The sequence below is a fragment of the Pantherophis guttatus genome, chromosome 2, assembly GCF_059756535.1.
Source record: "Pantherophis guttatus breed Tessera chromosome 2, ASM5975653v1, whole genome shotgun sequence".
Taxonomy (NCBI): domain Eukaryota; kingdom Metazoa; phylum Chordata; class Lepidosauria; order Squamata; family Colubridae; genus Pantherophis; species Pantherophis guttatus.
Genome location: NC_142064.1, coordinates 32,259,799 through 32,281,295, shown reverse-complemented (window position 1 = coordinate 32,281,295; position 21,497 = coordinate 32,259,799). Strand labels below are relative to the sequence as shown.

The 21,497-nt window shown below is 37.7% G+C and overlaps 1 protein-coding gene across 15 annotated transcripts in view; it reads right to left on the bottom strand.

Annotated features, from left to right (window-relative positions):
• Positions 1-21,497, bottom strand: part of ERBIN (erbb2 interacting protein) — a 79,498-nt gene that overhangs the window by 6,865 nt on the left and 51,136 nt on the right. For 8 of the 15 annotated variants that reach the window (XM_034440989.3, XM_060690669.2, XM_087885731.1 and 5 more), the window contains 6 exons: positions 19,509-19,688; positions 16,059-16,173; positions 14,258-14,441; positions 11,443-12,958; positions 5,748-5,891; positions 3,386-3,508 (listed from right to left, as the gene is read on the bottom strand). In XM_034440989.3, the coding sequence (XP_034296880.1) occupies positions 3,386-3,508; positions 5,748-5,891; positions 11,443-12,958; positions 14,258-14,441; positions 16,059-16,173; positions 19,509-19,688 (2,262 nt within the window). The remainder of the gene's footprint in view (positions 1-3,385; positions 3,509-5,747; positions 5,892-11,442; positions 12,959-14,257; positions 14,442-16,058; positions 16,174-19,508; positions 19,689-21,497) is intronic. The other 7 variants (XM_087885736.1, XM_087885737.1, XM_087885734.1 and 4 more) reach the window with 2 other exon arrangements.

Sequence of the window (21,497 nt, the reverse complement as noted above, 5' to 3'; positions counted from 1 at the left end):
CCAGAGAAAATGAAGTGACAATCACTTAATTATTAACTCCTAGGGCACTTTTTAATAGAAGGGCTAGTTGAATAAGCAATGTTGACAAAAACTACATTAAATTAATACAAACAGTACAAAGAAAGCAGAAGTGTTTAAAGATGGTGAAGGGACTTGACAAGAGTAAAACCAAATGTTTTATAGATGGCATTTAGATCCTAAGAAATTGTCGTGCATGTACCCTAATGTTCAACCAAAATGTTGGAGATGTGACTGCTTAGATGCTACATATTATCATGTGTGGTGGACTTGTAAGAAAGTCAAGGCTTTTTGGATAAAAATTTGGTGGGTCATGCAGAATGTTTTGAAGAAAAAAATTCAACTTTCTCCACAATTGTTTTTATTGGGTATAGTTAAGGGTTTTACATTGGGTGAAATAAAGTTGATATTGTATATGATAACAGCAGCGAGATTACTGATAGGTCAATACTGGAAAAATGAAGCTATGCCCACTATCGAGGAATGGACTTTGAAGATGGCCAGCTTTGCAGAGATGGCGAAGATTTCAGCATATTTAAAAGATCGCTCACAAGAGACTTATGAATGGGAGTGGAAAAAGTGGATAGATTATGTGCAGAACAAATATCAAACTAGGAAGTATCAGATAGCTTTTAATTGAAAGTGTTATATAAAGATAGAAATATTTGAATTTTGTGAAGATGAAAAAATATATTGGGGGTGGAGGGGTTCAAGTTTTATAAAACAGGGGATTTTGATTTGGATTATATTCTGTGGAAGTCCGGGGGGGAGGGGTGGGTTAGGGAGGGTTAGGGGGGGTTAGGGAGTTAGGGAGGGTTGGGGGGGGGAAATGGGGAGAAAATATAATTGTAAAACTTTTTCAATAAAAAAAAAAAAAGAATAAAACCAAATTCCTGTAAACCAGGGATATAGCCACAATCTTGGTACAAAGTCAACAAGCTCAAAAATTCGTAAATGTTTTCAGGCCTTTCAATAAGACAGAATATATGTGGAAGTTGAGCGTTCTAAGCAGCCTCAGCTATCATGGTTAATGGATAAATGCTAGACATTATCTAGATACATGGGGTTCCTTCTATCAACTTACTTCTAAAAAAATGATTACAGTAAATTGAATTCTTACTGACCTTAATTCAATGAGTTATTACAAAAGTACTTAATTTTTACATGACAGAAGTTACAGGAGAGAGCTGGATGGGGAAGGGGGAAAGAGATTCAGGGTAACCACACCCTAGAATATCTCCAGATATATCTATTAGGGTAGAGAGTTACAGTTTGGCAAGATTCTGTCCATTGGATAAAAGCAAATAAACAACTGGATTTTGTTGGACCTGATATTATTGGTCTGATTGGTCTCAAATATCTCTCTAAATACATTGAGGAATAAACTTCATTCATAATGAAGCCTTTGCATTTAGATAAAAGTCTATACGTACAGTATCTTGTAACATAAAGTGTGAGTTCTAGTCCCACCTTAGGTATGAAAGCCAGCTGGATGACTTTAGGCCAGGGGTGTCAAACTCAAGACCCGTGAGCCGAATCCGAATCCACGGGGTGATTAGATCTGGCCTGGGGGCCGCTCTGGAAAAAGTGAAGGACCAACCCATGGTGCCTCTGCCAGTGAAAACAGAGCTTGGGAAGGTCACACGCAGCCCTCCTGAGCTCTGTTTTCTCTGGCAGAAAGGTTGCAGGAGGCCGTTGCGGCTGAAAACACAGCTCAGGATCCCGTTTTCTCTGGCAGAGTGCTCAGGCTGCCATAGGCACCCCTGACACGAGTGATGTTGACCTGACCACGCCCAACCCAGGAATGCCCACCTGGCCTCCTGAGGTCAAACACAACCCTGGTGTGGCTCTCAATGAATTCGAGTTTAACACCCCTGCTTTAGACCAATCAGTCTCTGTCAGCCCAACCCACCTCATGCTCGAGTTAAATAATAAAGGTGCAATAAAAATCTAACAATAAAAAATAAATAACTAAATAAAAAGTTCCCTCATTGATTATATTACTCAGTTTAACATGGTGGACAATATTTTTCATCATCAGTTTTTGTTATGTAAATTTTTTTGTTATGTAAATTATGCTGTTACTTTTTTCTTGACCTTTACTTGTCCAACTCTTGACTTCATTCTTTTTAGCCAGCATTTCCAGGAACTCTAGCTGGCTCTCACTTCCTTCATTTCCTCCATATCAGTTTATATCTCCTACAATGCTGCTTGGACTCATCATCTAGCTCTGATATTTATCTTAATGCTAGTGTTATTACCTATAGCTGGTGGAATACTGGCAGTAGGGCTTTCACCCATGTCCAACTTATCATAAAAAATAAGCTGTGATTAATTTTCTTTGCAATGAGATACTTTGCTCCGATTGCTCTGATTTCAATTAGCTCTGGCTGCCCACAAACCAAAAGAATATATCAAATCTGCCCATTTCTTTCTCCCTTTTCCCTTATCAATTGATACGTATCGGAATAGCACTAAGCCTCCATTGTAGATGAAGAATAGCAAGAGTGCTATGGTCATATACTTTTCTTTTTTAAACAGTGTCCAGTCTGTACTTTCTTCCTCAGATCAGCTCCTGCAAAAATCCCTTGGCATTAACCTACACTGGCTCTGTCCTTTTCATGGATGGGTCACTTTCCCCAGCTAGTACAAAAGCAGTGGATTTTCATTGCTTCTAGTCCTTCTTTTGACTGCCAGTCTGTCTTTTCAACTTCTTATGACATCACTGGAGTCATAATGAAATCCTTCACCAGTTCACAAGATTGTTTAAATTTGAATTACTTTAATGATTAGGTAAGTAAGGGGAGGCAGTGAGTTAATGCATACCATGGACATCCCAGTACTGATAAAAGACTAGGTGCTAATGCCTAAGGACATATTATTATTATTATGGTTCTGAGTCAGCCTAATATTTTGACTACACTTGGCATTCTTATCCACCTAACAAGTCCTTCGCAAGAACCTGAGATAGGCAGATGTTTTTGTTTGACGATGATTATTATGGTTCATCGCACTATCAGCCAGATGTTTAGACTGGATTTGACATTTTTATCCACTTATCAAGTCTTTCCCAAGGTCCCATGATAGGCAGCTATTATTACAATTATTATTTGTTAGTCCTCATGGGTATTAAGTATCTACTTCATTCCTAGAAAGGTGATAATTTTATATTTTATTGAAAAGAAGAATGCTTAACTGAAAAAAGAGGAACAATCTTTCAATCTGCTACTGGCAGCAACAGCAGAGGAAGAGACAAAGGTAAAGCACATGAGCCTAAAGGTCATATATGTAAAATTAACATTTAAACAATACTAATTACTATTACTACATTACAGTCATATGATTAATGAATCGTACAGTTTATTACCTGCACAGGAACTTTTTTAATGGCATCTGGAACAGCCTCTTTCAGACCAAGTGTGGGAGTTGAATAATTCTGCTGTCCAGAAATGAATACATCCTCCTCTACTGGATTAGCTGTTTGGGGATGCTGAAAATTACAAATAAAGGATGTAAACATTTCTGCTATATACCAAAGCAAGTTAACCTTTTTTCATGCTGTTCACAAGTTTGTTCCTGTATATTGCCTTACAATTACGCCATTTGGTTTGTAAACATACCTTTTAATAGCAGCTTTGCTATTTATTTTCTCCTAGGAACTGAAATATAGCATGACTTTGGACAAGTGGACATGCTGTTCAACGACAGATGCAATTGGTGCTTCAGTTTAAAATAAAAGGAAAGTCCTTGAACTCTTGAATCTATCACATGTATTTTAGCCAGGGAAGCAATATAGGAAATCAAATTAAAGACCAGAGCTACACAGGAAGAATATGGTTTTATTAAATTACAGACGTTCATAGTTAGTTTCGCCCATGAATTAGACAGCAAAAAAATGATGACAAAATGAAAGAAACTGTAGAAGTGGACATGATGCAAGTGAATATGGACATTTACATAGCACCATAGTAAAAATTATACTGGTGCCAAAAGTGGAAGAAAGAGAAAATATACTGATAGAAATCAGAAATCTTGCCTAGTCAGTGTGATGGAGGACTAGAGTGAGAACTGGATTATTATTTTTTTTACTCAAAAGACCATAAGTGCTGTGCATGGAGAAGCAATACAGACTTGAAAATAGACTACTTATGGAAAGAAGAAAGCATAGTCACATTCATATCTGATCAATAAGATGAACAAATCTTATTAGATCAATCAGACGAATGCATGACAGGAAAGTAGGCTCAACCTTATTCATACTACAGTACATCCAATATTACAAGACAATTTCTATTCACGTAACAGAACTTCTTTGTTATATGGGCTGCAGATCTGGTCCAAGTGTTCCCAACCACCAAGAGCAGATTTAAAGGAATCCTTAAATGTAAAGATGTGGTGCAGATGAGAATATCCATTTATCAAGAAAAATGAAAGATACCAAAATCTTTATTATATATACTTTAATCTGTGAATAAATTTATAAATTAAGCTCTGTTACTACTTCTAAACATGGATATGTAAAGAAATATATTTATTTGCATAAAAAACATTTATATTTTGAAATTTTCCAAACAAAAACCCCTCTCACAATTCAGAATGCTTGATCAACTTGGAATAAAGTTGAATCATTTAAGAAATTCAAAGCAAGAGGCCATCTATTTATGTTTAAAATCATAGTGGTGCTGAACAAATGGTAGTTATGCCTGGTCCTATAGGTTACAGTTATTGCAGTGTCCTTGTTGTCATGTGATCAAAATCTGGGTGTATTTATGACAATAGATAACTTCAACTCCCCCACCAATATCCTCTCCCATCTCTGCTCTTTAACTGCCATGCTCTTCACTGCTTCTGCCAGCCCAGCCACCCTGTGCTCCACTGTCTCTGCTCTCTCTGGCTAACTTCACAAGGTGTGCCTGGACCTTTGCAAGGCAGCTGTTCACCAGGCTAGGCCTTCTTCCTGAGGCTGTTCATGCTCTTGTCCAATTTGAAAGGCTCACAAGAAGGCTTACAAACTTGCAATTTTGACAAAGACACATTGGCTTTAGAAGAAGGCAGCTGCCTTTCAAAGGGCTAGGTGGGTGCACCTTGCCAATAGTGGGAGGAAGAGAACAAGAGAAGATCAGCTGAAGGGTGGTATGCAGGATAGCCAAAAGGGCAGAGAGATGGGTAGAGATAGGCAGGTGCGGGTAGTTGGAAGCAGCCCCTAATCTTACTGAAATCTGGACTGGGACAAAGCTGTGAATGGCTTTAGTCAGGGTGTATCATAATGACTGGGTGGGATTTGGTTAACAATGACAACTGGCATGATCATCACTAAACAATATGGTCATGTGACATCATGCCTTATGACTGCATCACTTCATGATGGAAATTCCAGACTCAATTACTGCCATAACTTGTATGTTTATATTTCATCAAAATCGTTTAAGTTATCTGCCAATGCAACAAATAAACGCATTCCATACATACAGTAAGCTGTCCCACAGACTAAAACATGCCAATGAGTATTTTTAAAATCAGAAGATGATCTGCTGTTTGGCTCAGAGCAGGAAATGCAGTAATATTAAGGGACAGGTGGATTCATGCATTATTCTGAAATCATTACCTTTTTAAATCATTACAGTAACGAATAAAATCAAACATAGTAAAGATTTCACAAATTGCAAAAATTCAATTGAAAGTCATTTCCAATTTCCTTTCAACAAGCATTTTGTTAGGAGTGTACTCACACGAAGAACTGGAACACCAGAACTTCTTCCGTCTGCAACACTCAAAGCAACATTGCCCTGGCTGCCATGCAGATCCCTAGAGCTGCCATAGTAAAAGTTGCTAACTGGAGCATAATTGGAATTAAAGGACCGTGACAGCATGCTCTGAATAAAGAGGGGACAGATAACAGAGATTAGTGCAGCATGCATAAATCATAAGCCATGTTATACACAAAGTCAGTGCAGACACACAGATTGCATATCATGTTATAACCATGCAAACAAAGAACCGTCCCGCTGTGAATACAAAATCTCGGTCACATGCCATGTGATTTTTCACAATATAACTGAACATGCTATCTGACATAATCACCACACAAAGCACAGTATACGCTCATTCATTTGCCAGGACCACCTCTCCCTATCTGCCCATCCCACGAGACCAGATTTTTTTAAAAAAATCTTGCCATTTAGTAAGACCTTGGAAGTCTGCCTTTTCCACATTCACTACACAGTGAAAGCCCAATGGAATTTCAGCACTTAATACATGAGAGGTTGACATCTACCCATTGTGAAAAGGCCACACAAACTATAAGACCGGGAACCAGATTTAAATTGAAGATCAATATCTCCAAGTGCTATGTAACAATATTTCCAGTATTATCAAAACTTAATGAACAAAGCAGCTCCAGAAAAAGTCCTATAGAAGGAAGCCTGCTAATCACCCTTTAAAACCAGGTTTACTCAAGAGTGGTCTCCAAGAACAAATGGAACAAGAGCCAATCTAGAAAAGAATTGGTATTAAGCTCTAGCATGAAAGAAAACCAAGCCTGCCTCTAACAAAGTACAATGCTTTAATGCATCTTGAGATTGTAAAGATAGCGCTAGGAAACTTAAATCAAATAGCTTCAAGGATGTCAAAGTTTGTAAATGTACTGCTTCTTCTTATTGATTACAGCCTAGTTCCCAAACAAAAACAGTTAAATATATTCAGGTATATTAGGAAGAAGTTTCTCCCAAATCTATAGCCACAAGAAATGTCTTGGCTTTGTTTGTTTGTTTTTACTGGTTGTTGTTTATGAGTTTTACTGAAGTAATATATATTGTTTTGCTTGCTTCCTGCTGGGCTCAAAATAGTCTGTGCTAGATTGTATTACAATTAATTGTTTTAATTCAGTTCCATTATTTCTTAAGACAATTTTTAAAAGGTTTTTTAAAAATCCTATTGTTAATCTTTTTGTAGGGTAGGCAACAGCACTCAGCCTGAAGTACCATCCTACTTTTTGTGGCTTTAAAGTAAAAAAAATATAAAAAACAACAGGGAATTGTTTAAGCCAATATAACATTTAAGACATTCCAAATTTTGCTCCAGACCCTCAGAACATTCTTAACGTGGCCCATATTGTGTTTTTTTTATTCCAAGCATTTTTTTTTCTCGCTTTCCCTCTTTTATTTTTTTTTATTTATTTATTTTTTTATTTGATTTATATGCCGCCCTTCTCCGGAGACTCAGGGCGGCTTACAATGCATTAAGCAATAGCCTTCATACTTTTGTATATTTATACAAAGTCAGATTATTGCCCCCACAAACTGGGTCCTCATTTAACCTACCTTAGAAAGGATGGAAGGCTGAGTCAACCTTGAGCCTGGTAAGATTCGAACCTGCAGAAATTGCAGGCAGCTGTGTTAATTACAGGGTGCATTAAACCACTGTACTACCAAGGCTCCTTAATAAAGGAGTATCTTCTTAGTATCTTCTAATAAAGATACTGCTGAGGGAGAAAATTAAAATAAACTACATAGTGAAAAAGTACTTTTGCAAATCAAGCTGAGATAGGCATAAATTAAACACGATATTGTGCATGAGAGAGAGAGAAAATATCCATCATTTCTCAAAAGTCTGTGGAGGGATAGAGGAAAAGAAATTTGCTACTGCCATTTAAATCTAAAGCAAACAAACTTTCTATCAAAAATTCACCACGTTTTTTTGGCAGACTAAGGCAGTCTCATGTTCCTCAAACATACTATTAACTGGTTGAAATGGCTTGGAATTAAAGCAAGTTTTTTTTTAAAGTTCCAGTTTACATACTGTATTTATATGTTTGTATATTTTACGTATATTGTATGACTTTGGGCCAGTTACTCAATCTTCACAAGATTGCTGTGGGAAAAACAGAAGGCAAGAATATTAGGTATGTTTGTCACCTTGAGTTACATTACAAGTAGTCCTTGGTTAATGTTAGCAACTGGGACCAGACTTTTTGTCGCAAAGCAATGCAGTTGTAAAGCATGACATCATGAGACCACATTGCAGTCCCAGCACTCCTTGTTGTCATCAGTAAGTGAGAATCAATACCGGGAAAGTACTGAAAACTGAAGGAATCAAAATTCCTTTTGGAAATAACATTAAAAGTTTGGATGAAGATGATCACTACAAATCATCCTTCAAGAATCTGGGCATTCTTCAAGATGACAATATCTAGCACATTGAAGGTTAGAAGCACTTCTAACCTTCAACAAGAAGGTTAGAAGTGAATATAGAATAAGACTGAAGAAAAGCTTAAAAAGTCCAAACTCAGTAGAGGAAATACCATCAAGGCAATTAACACTTGCAATTCCAATAATTAGATACACAGCTGGAATACTGGACTGGACTCATACAGAACTAAAAACTATGGGTAGGAAGACCAGAAAAATAATGACAATGAAGCATGACCTTCATCCGTGCAGTGATGTTGATGGATTCCACTTACCAAAATAGGTTGGTATGGAATGTTGCAAGAACATCAGGCAGCTGAAGAAGGAAAAAGGGCACTGGGATAATATCTGAAGAGCAGTGAAGATGTGCTGAAGCTAGCATACAAGGAAGGCTTACTGAATACTGGAGAGACCAAACTGGCCGAAAGAAAGACCAAATGAAGACTAGAAAAGAGACATGGCAAGGCATTATAGGGCTAGTACATAATAAATAGCAGGCAAAGCAGATAACAATAAGGTCTGGGCAATAGCTAAGAGCATGTTGAAGAAAGAGACAGAGGAGCTAATTATGGCTGCACAAGACATTAAAACAAATGCATAAAGCCAGAATTGAGAAGACAGCAATAAACAGCAAGCGCCGCCTCTTGCAAAGAAGCTGAAGAAACAATGGACCACTTAGTTAGCTGCTGTAAGAAGACTGCACAGATTGACTACAAACCAAAGACTGAGAATCTCCATAGACCTTTACCAACCATGACATGACAAAATAACAACGATGGTATATTGGAAGATCTGCAAGAGATATCATTTGCCTGCAAGCAAGAATTGGTGAGATAACAAAACAGAAAAAGTCATAGAAAATGAAGAAGCTAAAGTGGTCTGGGATTTTAAAATTCAAATGCATAAACACCTGCCGCATAACATCCCAGACTTAAAAATTGTCAATAACAGACAAAGAAAGTCTGGATTGTAGACATTGCAATACAAAAAAGAACTGGAGAAAGATCACAATATAAAAAGACCTGCAAACATAAGTAGAATGACAAAAGAAAGCAATGATAGTGCCAATAGTAATAGCTACCTTGGATATAATCCCAAAATCTCTGGAGAACCACTTGATCATCATCAGCATTGACAAAATACCCATCGGTCAACTGAAAAAGGCAGTTTTACTTTGAACAGCTTGTATCTTGCAACAATACCTTTAATATCATCAAACAACACACCTGCCTATCCCAAGTCCTTGGGAAGAACTTGATAGGTGGATAAAAATTCAGACTAAACATCTGGCTGACAGTATGCCCAGCAGTAATATATAAAGTTCAGATCAATCTGCAAATCTGCATTTAAAGAAAAATAGTACCTGAAACATCCAACCTTAGAAATAAATATTCAAGAAAACCATTCCTCCACTCCAAGATATAAATGCTGAAGACGCACTAGGCGGATGTTGATCCTTACCAGAATGGACCAACATCAATAGATATGAGCCACATAATATAATCGTTTACATTCCGTAATGTATTTCCATGAATGAATACATACATATATACACACACTGACTTGCCTGAGTCTTTGGCAAGGATGAGTGATGCCGCTCTCTTCTTTTAGGGTTTTGTTTTCTTTGTCATCATTGTTCTGTCTTGGTATGTGTGTGAACGTGCATGTGTGTGTGTGTGTGTTCTTAAACGTTTTTAACAAGTGTAAACCACTGAGAATTGCTGAACGTCATGCGGTATATAAATTTAGTAATTATATAATCAGAAAGTTAACTTTACTAGAAGTCATAACATTTATCCTCAAAAAGCTTGTGAACTTTGCTACTTTTTAATACATTTAAATATATAATGGAAATGTTTACATTTATATTTAGATAGAAGTTTTTACAATAACCTCTTGTAATTTCTGTTCAACAGATTCAATTAAAATATTCCAAGAGTATAGTTTACAGGACAGGAAACCTTCTGTTTTGACTTATTTAAAACTTCCTGTTTATTTGCACAGTTTCTATGTCAAACTGCTAATGTACAAAGCTGGAAGAAATGGATAGCTAGTGACAGGCTATCTTTTGAGGGAAATAGGCCTGAACCAAATACTTCTAAGGAAAAACTATTTCATAATTAAAATTTTTACATCAAACAAATAATCCCAATCCTTGACATCTGACAGTCAAAAGATGATTGAATTTATGTAAGCATGCTCGCTAATAGTCTTCAATATCATAAATGAGTCTTATATTTAACAGTTTACCATATCAGCAATTTTCCTCTAATCCTCTACTGTTGTTTCAGAAAACTAGAAAATACAAGTTTTTGTGATCCACACTTTCACCAACCCCATTTTTTGGGGGGTGGGGGCAGGGGGGGGGACTGGAAAAATATGGAAAGGCAACAAATGGGACAATAGAGATCAATACAGAATTAATATCTGTGTAAGGGTACATCAAGACTGGGAACAAAAAAACCCACAGCCTGATGAAATTTCTATGTGAACTTTTTCAAAGATATATTATGTATTAGATTGAATTTGCCCTAAATTTCAAGTTTCTGTGTAACTAGATATAGGTAGACCTTGACATTCAACCCTAATTATGGCCATAAGTTGTACCAGTCGTTAAGTGAGTAACCATGTGACTGATTTTATGATTTTTTTTCAACTACTGTCAGGAATTTTGAATTTAGTTTCAGAACTAGCCCTGAGGAAATCCACTGTGACTTCAAACATCCAGTAAATGGCTAGTCATAAATTGAGGATTACCTGTATATTGCCACTTTCCTAGTACCCGAGAAAAATTAAATCGTTTGAAAAATTGCTATCCTCAGGGAAGTAAGTATATATTTGATATTTTTCATTTTCACAAGAATGTATAATCAGCAAAGTAATAACCATGTCACCTTAGTAGGATATTATATTATCTCGGTGTTTCAAACATGCTGCTGAAGATGGTTAGATTTTCATCTGCTTAGATGTGATAAACATTAACTTTATGGCAATGATTGATGATTTTAGAGTTCTTCCTTCCAAATAAAGCATACTAAGTATTATAATAAAACATCTAACTGGCTAATCCTAAAGCTAATTTACCTATTCTATGGAACATGAGTTTATTACTAAACCAATTATTGAAATTTTGAATTATAATATCACAAGCACACATCCCTTAAAATGGCAAGCTTTTACCAGTTTAATAAAAAAAAACAGACTGCTGAATTCAAGAAGAGAAAGTAAAACTGTTTACCTTTTCTAACTTTTTGGCCTCTATGTGCCGTAGTACTTGTTCCCTCCAGTCAGGAGGAACTTTATTTTTTCCTGTAGGATCCATCAGAGAGTATTCAGAATTAACTCTTGGATTTGTTCTTTTAGACGGACTAGTCCTTGAGTAATTGAAGTCACTGACCGACATAGTTCTCTCTGGTATATCGTTTGCTGAAGGACGGGCACTCTGAGGTCGGGGTACATTTGGTCCATCAATGCTATGTGTTCTTGCAGAAAGAGGTCTCTGTTGCCCTGACAATTTTGGCGGGACTCTTCCTGCTGAATGCAAATCCCTATACGTTAAATAATCCCCCTCAGAAACCAGAGGACGGCGTGAAGATCCAGAATCAACATTAACTGAAGCAGTAGAAGACACGCTACTCTGTCGCTGGAGAGTATTTCGGGTTGCACTAGAAGGATGCCTGTCATTTGGTGAAACAGCCCACATTTCCATATGCCTACCACCCATCCTTTGATGCATATTATAGGCAGCACTAGCTCTAACGTTATTATGGTTAGAGAAATTCATGTTAGCCGAATGTTTTGCAGAAGTGCAGCTCTCTGTACTATCCAGCCTTGGTAAACGCTGAGAAGACAAACAACTTTGTTCGGCTACAGGATTTTGTTTCTGGAGCCACAAAGACTCTTTGGGTACAATACTGCTGCTGTATTGTATATTATATTGAGGGGTAGTGAATGGTTGTGAAGAATTCGGTCCTTGTCCTCTAACTGTATTGGTATCTTCAGGATTATGATTCAAATCAAATTTAATTGCTGTTTTTGTAGATATTAAATCAGAGGATGATGAACATCCAGGAAATACTTGTAATGGCTGATCGTATAAGAGAGTAGCTGACTTGCTCCGGACTATATTTTTTCCATCTGCAGCCATACCTGCTGATTTTATTGCTGGATTGGGATGCTGGGCTCCACTGTCATTTATAATATCACAGATTTTTAGAGCACCTGTCTCCATATTAGTTATGCTATGGGATTTCACCACTGGCCCACTCCTCTGTGGAGACAAGTCTTCAGTGCTTTTTGAAAGACACATTTCTAAAGAAGAATCGGTTTCAATGGTGGCACTTCTCTTTAGCTCTGACTTTCTTGCAGAGTGTGGCATGTCTTCAGAATGTCCATTGATACTATTTAATGGGCATACATTTGGATATTTGTTTTCCAATTGTTCAATTTCTTCTTTCATATGTTCATTTATCAAGTCCTTAATTGACATCTCTGTTGATTTTATTTTATTCACTACATTAGATTGTAGTCCTTCTTCAGCTAATTTGCAGATATTCCTGTTGATCTGATGCACGTTGTGAGGCTCATCGGTAGCATTGTTTAGTTCAACACCTTTCTCTATTAAAGCTAATCTCTCCTCAATATTTAAACTGAATTCAGATAGATTTGTGATTTTATCTAGAGAGTTCATTTTTTCTTCTATCAGAGCATTTACTTCTCCATTTTGTAAAAGACTGTTAGAATTTTCATCTTCCCTGTAAAATAAAGCAATCATAAATATAACAAGAGCAATTTCATAAAATGGCCGTATTTGATAAATGCATTTTAAGAAAGCACCATTAAGCCAGATTTAATCATCTGTAGAGACAAATGAACTGGAACTCAGGATCCATTGATTTCAAATGGATTTTACCTAAGTTTGCATTTAATTTCATATAGTGATCAGACCAAGATATAGTAAACTATTGTAAATACTGTATAATCAAAAAACTGATTACAATATCAATTTAAAATATTATTCAAGGGTTTATTTTAGATTATCTGATAGTTCATTTAATATTTTTATTTTAAAAAAATTAAAAAATAAAATACTGAAAGAAGGAGACATCACAGAAAAAAAAGTATTTATTTGACCATATTAGCTTCCCTGATTCCACAAGGCAAGCAGAGGGAAGAATAGGTTTTTAAGCAAAAAATAATAATAGTAATGAAAGAGTTATCAGTCAACCAAGACAAGGGGGAGCAGTTGTTAACTGCGAAGTTGTGTCCGACCGATCGCAACCCTATGGACAATGTTCCTCTAGGCCTTCCTGTCCTCTACCATCCGGGGGAACAGTACAATTTATCTAAACTGATAATGGGATTAACATCTTTTCAGTCTTTTCTAACAAACAAACATTGTGATACACCTGGAAATTGTAAACTGCATGATGAAGGGGCAGTCTAAAACTTTAAACAAACAGAAACATTGTTAAGGATTATCTCTTTATTCTGAATGAATTTAAATCTTCAAAACAAGATAGCGGAACCAGTTAATGCCTAGTTGAACCCTTCTGTGAGCAATCCTGGAGAACTGGTGAAATGCCAGATAGCTGGAGGATAAGAAATGTTGCCCTTTCTTCAAAAACAGGTAAAGGAATATCCAGAAATGCAATCTGATTGACATTAGGATTTAGAAAGATGTTTCAGATATTTATAGAGTTAGGTCTAATAGTATCTTGAAAACAATGCAAGGTACAGATTTGTTAAGAACAAAATTGCCAGATTAACCTTATTGCATTTCTTTGGTTGGGTTATTTTATCAATGAATTGAAGGAATGAGGTAGCCCTAATACTGTATATCTTGACTTTAGCAAACCATACAAATACCAGAATACAATATTCTGATTAGCAAGCTAATTAAACATACTAGATAGTATGACAATTATGAAGTAGAAAGGATGTTTATTAAATTTGCAGATAGTACAAAATTGTAGGGGATAGAAAAAATGTTTAAAAAATTTTTTTTTCATTATTTCAAATAGCCTTATAACATACTGTAATATTTCTCAAACCTGATTTTGGTATTGACAGTCATGGTAATTTCTTTGTCTGGAGAACACAATGATGCTTCTTGGCTACTGTCAGTGTTTAGAGATTCTGAATCCGACATTCGGGAAGGAGAGGAACAATTGCTATTATTCTGATTGCTGTTATGGGTGGGATCATCAGACGAAGAATCTACTGCTTTACTGTCATCTGAAAATAATTTAATTTGATTTAGCATATTCATATTACTAATTCATGCAAAGTTATATCTATGGTACGCAGTTAAATGAGACTTTTCACAGCCAGTAAATATCAGGAATCACCTGGAGGAACACCTTCCTGGAACTCAGCGAGGCTTCTCCAAACCTGCAGCTTGAAGCACCATGTCCTCTCAAAGGAATGTCCACCAGAGTGCCAGTAAACTGGCAGAAAAGTCACAATACCCTGGGAGTTTGGGGAATAGCTTAAGAAAAGCACTTCTATTTTTTGGAAGAACATTTCTGAATGACTCATACACCCTTACTAAACATGCTTAACTACCTAAATAGTTGATTTTAAGTTTGAATAGGCTGAAGAATCAGCATTTCTATACTGGTATTAGGATAAAGGTATTCCTTTCTGACAAATGGTTCCATAATATTCTGATTTCATAGTGAGTCATATTTAATGGCTCCATAAAGTTCTCATTTCATAATAATCAGCATGTTTGTTTTGTAACTTGCATGATTTTACCTGGATCAATCGGCTTTATACAAAAATACTCAATTTTAATTGAAATACAGTTAAGTCCTTGACTTGTAACAGTTCATTTAGTGACTGATCAAAGTTACAACAGCACTAAAAAGTGACATGATCTTTTTTTCCCACATTTACGACCATTGCAGCATCCCCAAGGCCGCATGACCAAAATTCAGATGCTTGGCAACTGGTTCCTATTTACCACAGTTGCAGTGACACATGCTCAGCCTCTGTGATTTCTGACAAGCAAAGTCACTGAGGAAGCCAGATTCACTTAGCCATTTGTGATTCACTTAACAACTGTGGAAGAAAGGTCATAAAATGGGGCAAAACTCACTTAGCAAATGTCTCACTTAGCAACACAAATTTTGGGCTCAATTGTAGTTGTAACTTGAGGACTACCTATATTCAGCTTGGGGTTTTGAGTATACAGAAATATATTAAAAATTTGTGAAATCATAAGGCTGCAATTTGTTAAATAAAAACAATTGACCATTAACAATAAAAATATTTGACAAATTCTGTGTTTAAATCCTACAAAATAGCAAATGCATTCAAGAACATTTTAACAAAATTATAGGGACTACAAACACAAAATAGTAAAACTTTTTCATCCTAATCTAACTATATTTGTACTAATTATTTATATTAACACCTCAAAAATGATTAAGAAAATGCCATACATTATCTTAATAATAGGCAACAAAGCAGAAAAGCAGTAAACAAACAAACTAGGCTGCAGGGTATAATAAACAGTTGCAGATTTGACTTGCTTAGTTTAATCCAAAATTGAGGATGTGGAAGACAACAAGCTATAACAAACCCAAATAATAAACACTGAAATGGAAGATAGGCAGAATTAAGGCAACAGCGGTGAAATCAAATTTAAGCACACAGATCTGCCTTTACACAGCACTGGGATCTCTTTTTTTTCCTAATAGCTGCCATGCAGGCATAAACAACTGAAGAAGGAGTGTAAGTAAAAATGTATTTTTATGCTATTTTTCAAGCAAAACTCTTATTTGTAACTTTAGTCATCTCAGAGAAATAGATCTCTTTTTAATGCATTATCACTGAATAAATGCCTACCTTTTTTGCTATTGCCGAGTGCTACTACTTTTGGTTGGTTAATGGAAGTTTCTATGAGAGGAGGTCTCATTTCTGCTACTTTCATTTCTTCATCAGAAGATAGTTCTTCTGATTCCTGTAAAAGAAGATGAACATCAGGTTTGTCAACATAACTACAATCTATTTAAACAGCCTTTGAGATCAACACAAAGATCTTAAAGCAGCAGTCTCCAACTTTTCTGGCACCAGGGACAGGTTTCGTGGAAGACAATTTTTCACAAATGGTTTCGGTTTTGCTTGTTCACCCCAGCTGTGCAGTCCGGTTCTTAACAGATCAGGGACTGGTACCAGTCCATGGCCTGGGGGTTGGGGACCCCTGCCTTAACAGATTTTCCACAAAAGCTGCTCCTTAAGAGGTATATAGCTGTGTTTGGTCTTCAGAAGAGAGCTTGCCACTAAAGACTGTAAAAATGTTACCTCACTGGGTGTTTTAATTTATTATTTATTTATTTATTAATCAAATTTCTATACCGCCCTACTCCCGAAGGACTCAGGCCGGTGAACAGCCAAGATAAAATACAGATAATACAAATATTAAAAAATCCCTTAAAATTATTAAATATTTTGGCCGAAACACAGATTAAAACACCCAATTTATAAAATCACAAATTAAAAATTTAAAAGAGGAGAGTTAGGCCAGGCCAGCCTGCTGAAATAAAAAAGTTTTGAGAGCACGACGAAACGTGCGCAGGTCTGGGATCCTCCATATCTCTGGGGGGAGCTCGTTCCAGATGGTAGGTGCCCCCACAGAGAAGGCTCTCCCCCTGGGGGCCGCCAGTCGACACTGTTTGGCTGACAGCATCCTGAGAAGCCCCTCTGTATGGGAGCGTACTGGTCGGTGAGAGGCTATTGGTAGCAGAAGGCAGTCTCGTAAATACCCCGGTCCGATGCCATGGAGCTCTCTAAAGGTGGCAACCAAAACCTTGAAGCGCACCCGGAAGACCACCGGGAGCCAGTGCAGCTCGCGCAGGAGGGGGGGTCACATGGGAGCGCCACGTCGCTCCCATAACCACCCGCGCAGCCGCATTCTGGACCAGCTGGAGCCTCCGGGTGCTCAAGGGGAGCCCCATGTAGAGAGCATTGCAGTAGTCCAGGCGGGAAGTAACGAGAGCATGAGTGACCGTATTTAACGAGTCCCGATCTAGAAAGGGACGCAACTGGCGAATCAGACGGACCTGATAAAAAGTCCCCCTGGCCACGGCCGTCATGTGCTCTTCCAAAGACAGCCGTGAGTCCAGGAGGACACCCAAGTTGCGAACCCTCTCCATGGGGGCCAATGACTCACCCCCAATAGTCAGTGATGGCACCAACTGACTATATTGGGATGTCGGAAACCACAGCCACTCGGTCTTGGATGGGTTGAGCCTGAGTCTGTTTCTCCCCATCCAGATCCGCACGGCCTCCAGGCACCGGGACATCACTTCAAGGGCATCATTGGGGTGGTCCGGGGTGGAGATGTATAGCTGAGTGTCGTCAGCGTACTGATGGTACTTCACCCCGAAACCACGGATGATCTCACCCAGCGGCTTCACATAAATGTTGAACAGAAGGGGCGAGAGGACCGACCCTTGTGACACCCCACATACAAGGGGCCTCGGGGTCAACCTCTGCCCCCCTGTCAACATGGACTGCGACCGGTCATAGAGAAAGGAGGAAAACCATCGTAGGACGGTGCCCCCCACCCCTAACTCCTCTAGCCGGTGCAGCATGATGTTGTGGCCCCGCCCTCTGAGCCTGTCCCATCGGAGGAAGAAAGCTCCGAGCATGAGGAAGAGGAGTCAGCCAGGCCTCCCTCTCCAGGCCCCTCCCCTCTGACATTGTCTCAGGTGCCGGCCGAGGGAGAGGAGATTAGCCGGGAGACAGGTGGCTCGGATCAGAGTGACGGAGAAACATCATTCCTGGATGCACGCCTCCGAAGGCGTGATAAACGATTGCAGCAGCTCAGGAGGCGTGCTAGGGATTAGAACTGAGTCACTGGGCCACACCCCAGAGACTATATAATAGAGGGTGGTGGTCAGTGATCCTTGTGACGAACAAAACTAACCTTGGATAGTCACTAAAGCCTCGTTCGGAACTGCTGAGAGAAATATTTATTGTTGTTGGACATTTGGAAGCTGAGTATTTATCTTTCTGTTTTTCTGTGGAAATAAAGGCACTTGGCAGACGGTGTGTCTATCGCTGCCAAGTTGGAGATAAAGAAACTGGGTGTGTTCCAAAGTGTTTCCTTAACCCTCGGCTGGCTGTGTTTGTGTGTGTGTGTGGACGGGGACAGATCACATGATACCATGGTTGATGGTATCAAAAGCCGCTGAGAGGTCTAATAGGACTAGGACAGAGGAACAACCCCTGTCCCGAACCCTCCAGAGATCATCAACCAACGCGACCAATGCCGTTTCCGTCCTGTACCGTTTCCGTGCTGTAATTTAGGCTAGTAAAATATGGAATGCAGTGAAAAATATATTTTCCATACTGGACACTAGTAATAATAGTAGTAATAATGTAGGATATTTGTAAATTACAAAAATCTCATCTAACTTGAGGCTATATAAATAAAACAGTTATTATACCTGACTTCTTTTAATCATGCCGATTGAAATTTTTCTAATACTAATTCTCACAAAGTTATAAAGCTAGGACAGTATAAAATAAAAGCAATAGCAGCAATAATCATATTTTAGTTGCACAAAAATAATAAAAATATATTTTTGAAATTAGTTACCAGGTAACAATTTAAATAAATGTGAATAATAATTACCCAAATAACTAAATACCAGGTAACAAATTGGGTAATTATTATTTGCATTTAAATTTACTATTCAGTAAAAGAGGGACACGGTGGCTCAGTGGCTAAGACGCTGAGCTTGTCGATCGAAAGGTCGGCAGTTCAGCAGTTTGAATCCCTAGTGCCACGTAACAAGGTGAGCTCCAGTTACTTGTCCCAGCTTCTGCCAACCTAGCAGTTCAAAAGCATGTAAAAAATGTAAGTAGAAAATAGGGACCACTTTGGTGGGAAAGTAACAGCGTTGCGTGCACCTTTGGCATTTAGTCATGCTGGTCACATGGCCACGGTCGGACAGCGCTGGCTCTTTGGCTTTGAAACGGAGATAAGCACTGCCCCTAGAGTCAGGAACGACTAGCACATATGTGCAAGGGGAATCTTTACCTTATTCAGTAAAAAGTTTGATGTTGGTAACTAACAGAGCAATCCTATGCATAACTACTCAAGTGCATGATAGTTTTGGGAGACATGTATAGGATTATTCTATTTTTAGGGTGCATGTATGAAGTATGCATGGGAGTTTAGTTATTGTTTTAGATTTATAAAAAAAATATTGAAAATTATATACTTATGTTTTATCCAAATTTAATGCCATGATGATAGAGAATAAGACATAAAAATATATAAAATACCTCCAGAGTATCTTCATGGTTAACAATTGGCTTCACATTTTCTGTGACTTTAACTTGATTGTTCATCTGCGAGTTTCTGGTACTGTTATCATCATCTGATTCATTAGGTTTCTGCACACAGTTTCCCATAACATTCTGCTCGTTTTCCATTTTGTTTTTCACTGAAGTAATTTCTGAAGTCTAAATATTTAACGTAATAAGAAAAGAGATTCCCATTGGATGAGGCCTCTTAAGTACACTAAAGATAATGTGCAGATATTATAAAGTGACAATAATCAATATCCCCCACTTCCTCAGATTCCGATTTTGATATCAGATTAAATTTAGCAGTTGTAAAGTATTACTGACTCGAGACTGCAACATATCTTGCTGCATTTCAATAATAAAAATGAGGATTGCAAAATAATAAACAGCTGGATTTCACTCACAGGAGTGTGGGACCTCACTCAACAAAATTAGCAGAATTGGTCACAAATGTGACTTACTGCATGTCCAAACAAACGAAATGAAAATGCATTATAGTATAGAGAAAAGTAGTATAAATTCATCGAATATAAAGTCTACCTACACTGGTCCTGACACTTTCCTACCAGCCAGTTATAAACTCAACTATACATGTAAAAAAGGTGCTATTTATTAATATATAGTTAAAATAAAGAAGAAAAAAGCTCTTTTAGCAACAAAATGAGAAAACAATATAGTTTTGTGCAGGATTTTTTTTTTCTTTTTTACAACATATTATCATTTTTATTGCCTTCTGCACTTCTCCCAAAAATGTTTATAGCAAACATGTTTATTTGCCCAATCAAACCATATTACTATGCAGTTGAATTTGTTTCTTGAATTTCAGATATATGGTCTTGACCCAACATATTTCTGCAAATGAGAGTACCGAATTTTTTGGAGTATAAGACCTAAAAGGGGGTGAAAATTTGGGTGTGTCTTATACACCGAATGTAGCCCCACCCACCCACCGGCCCCACCCTTTGGCCTCTGCCTCCCAGCAATTTGCCTCCTTGCAGCAAGCAGCAAGCAGCAAGAACAGCCCATTACAGCTTCAGCACAGCCTAATGAGCACAAGCTGATTGTCGGTTGGATCGGCCTCCCGACTCTCAGCTGTTTCAGGCTGCAGGGATTGTAATTGCCTATTGCTGCGCAGGCGTCTGCTGCTTGTTGCAAGGAGATAAATTGCTGGGAGCAGATTTTTTTTTTCTTGTGCTAATCAAGCTATGCTGAAAATGAAAATGAAAGCAAACAGCCTGTTTGCTCTTTGCTGCAACAAGGCAAAATTGTTGGAAGGCAGAGGCAGATTTTTTTTTCTTGTTTTCCTCACCAAAAAAGGTAGGTGTGCCTTATAGTCCGGAGCGTTTTATACTTCGAAAAATATGGTAATTTATTTTATAACAGGGCATTAACTAAGTGGTGAAATGGGACAAAAATTCAATTAAATCTAACAATGCTTTAGATTATATTTCAAGGATCAACATTAACAAAAGTATAAATTACCTTCTTTTTTTTCAGCAGTAGCTAAGCCCTATGTATCAATTACTCTCATTCCAGACTAGTAGTTGAAAGTACTCCAAGACCCTGCTCAAGTCAGTGTGATATCTATCTGTAGAAAATCTGCCAGCTTATCTTTTCTTGACAAGAGCTGACCTGGCCAATTTATCTGCTTGTAACTGACAAGGCATAGGGCTTTTTTGGTGATAGCACCAAGACTTTGGAATCCCGTTTTGCTACCAGATTTTAAATGCTGTTGTCATGCATTCTTTATATTTTCTTAGTTGTGCTGAGTTTTTTCGCTTTGAGGCCGTTTCTGAAGGTTTTTTTCAATTTTTAAACAATTTGATTCTTTATAGGGTTGTTTTATTCTTTATCTTGGTTGTTATCTATTAGCTGTAATGTTAATTGAATGGGCCAGTCTGCTAACCAAAATTGTGAAACACATAATATCTCTATCTTGGATGCACATCTTGTAAAATGTACAGA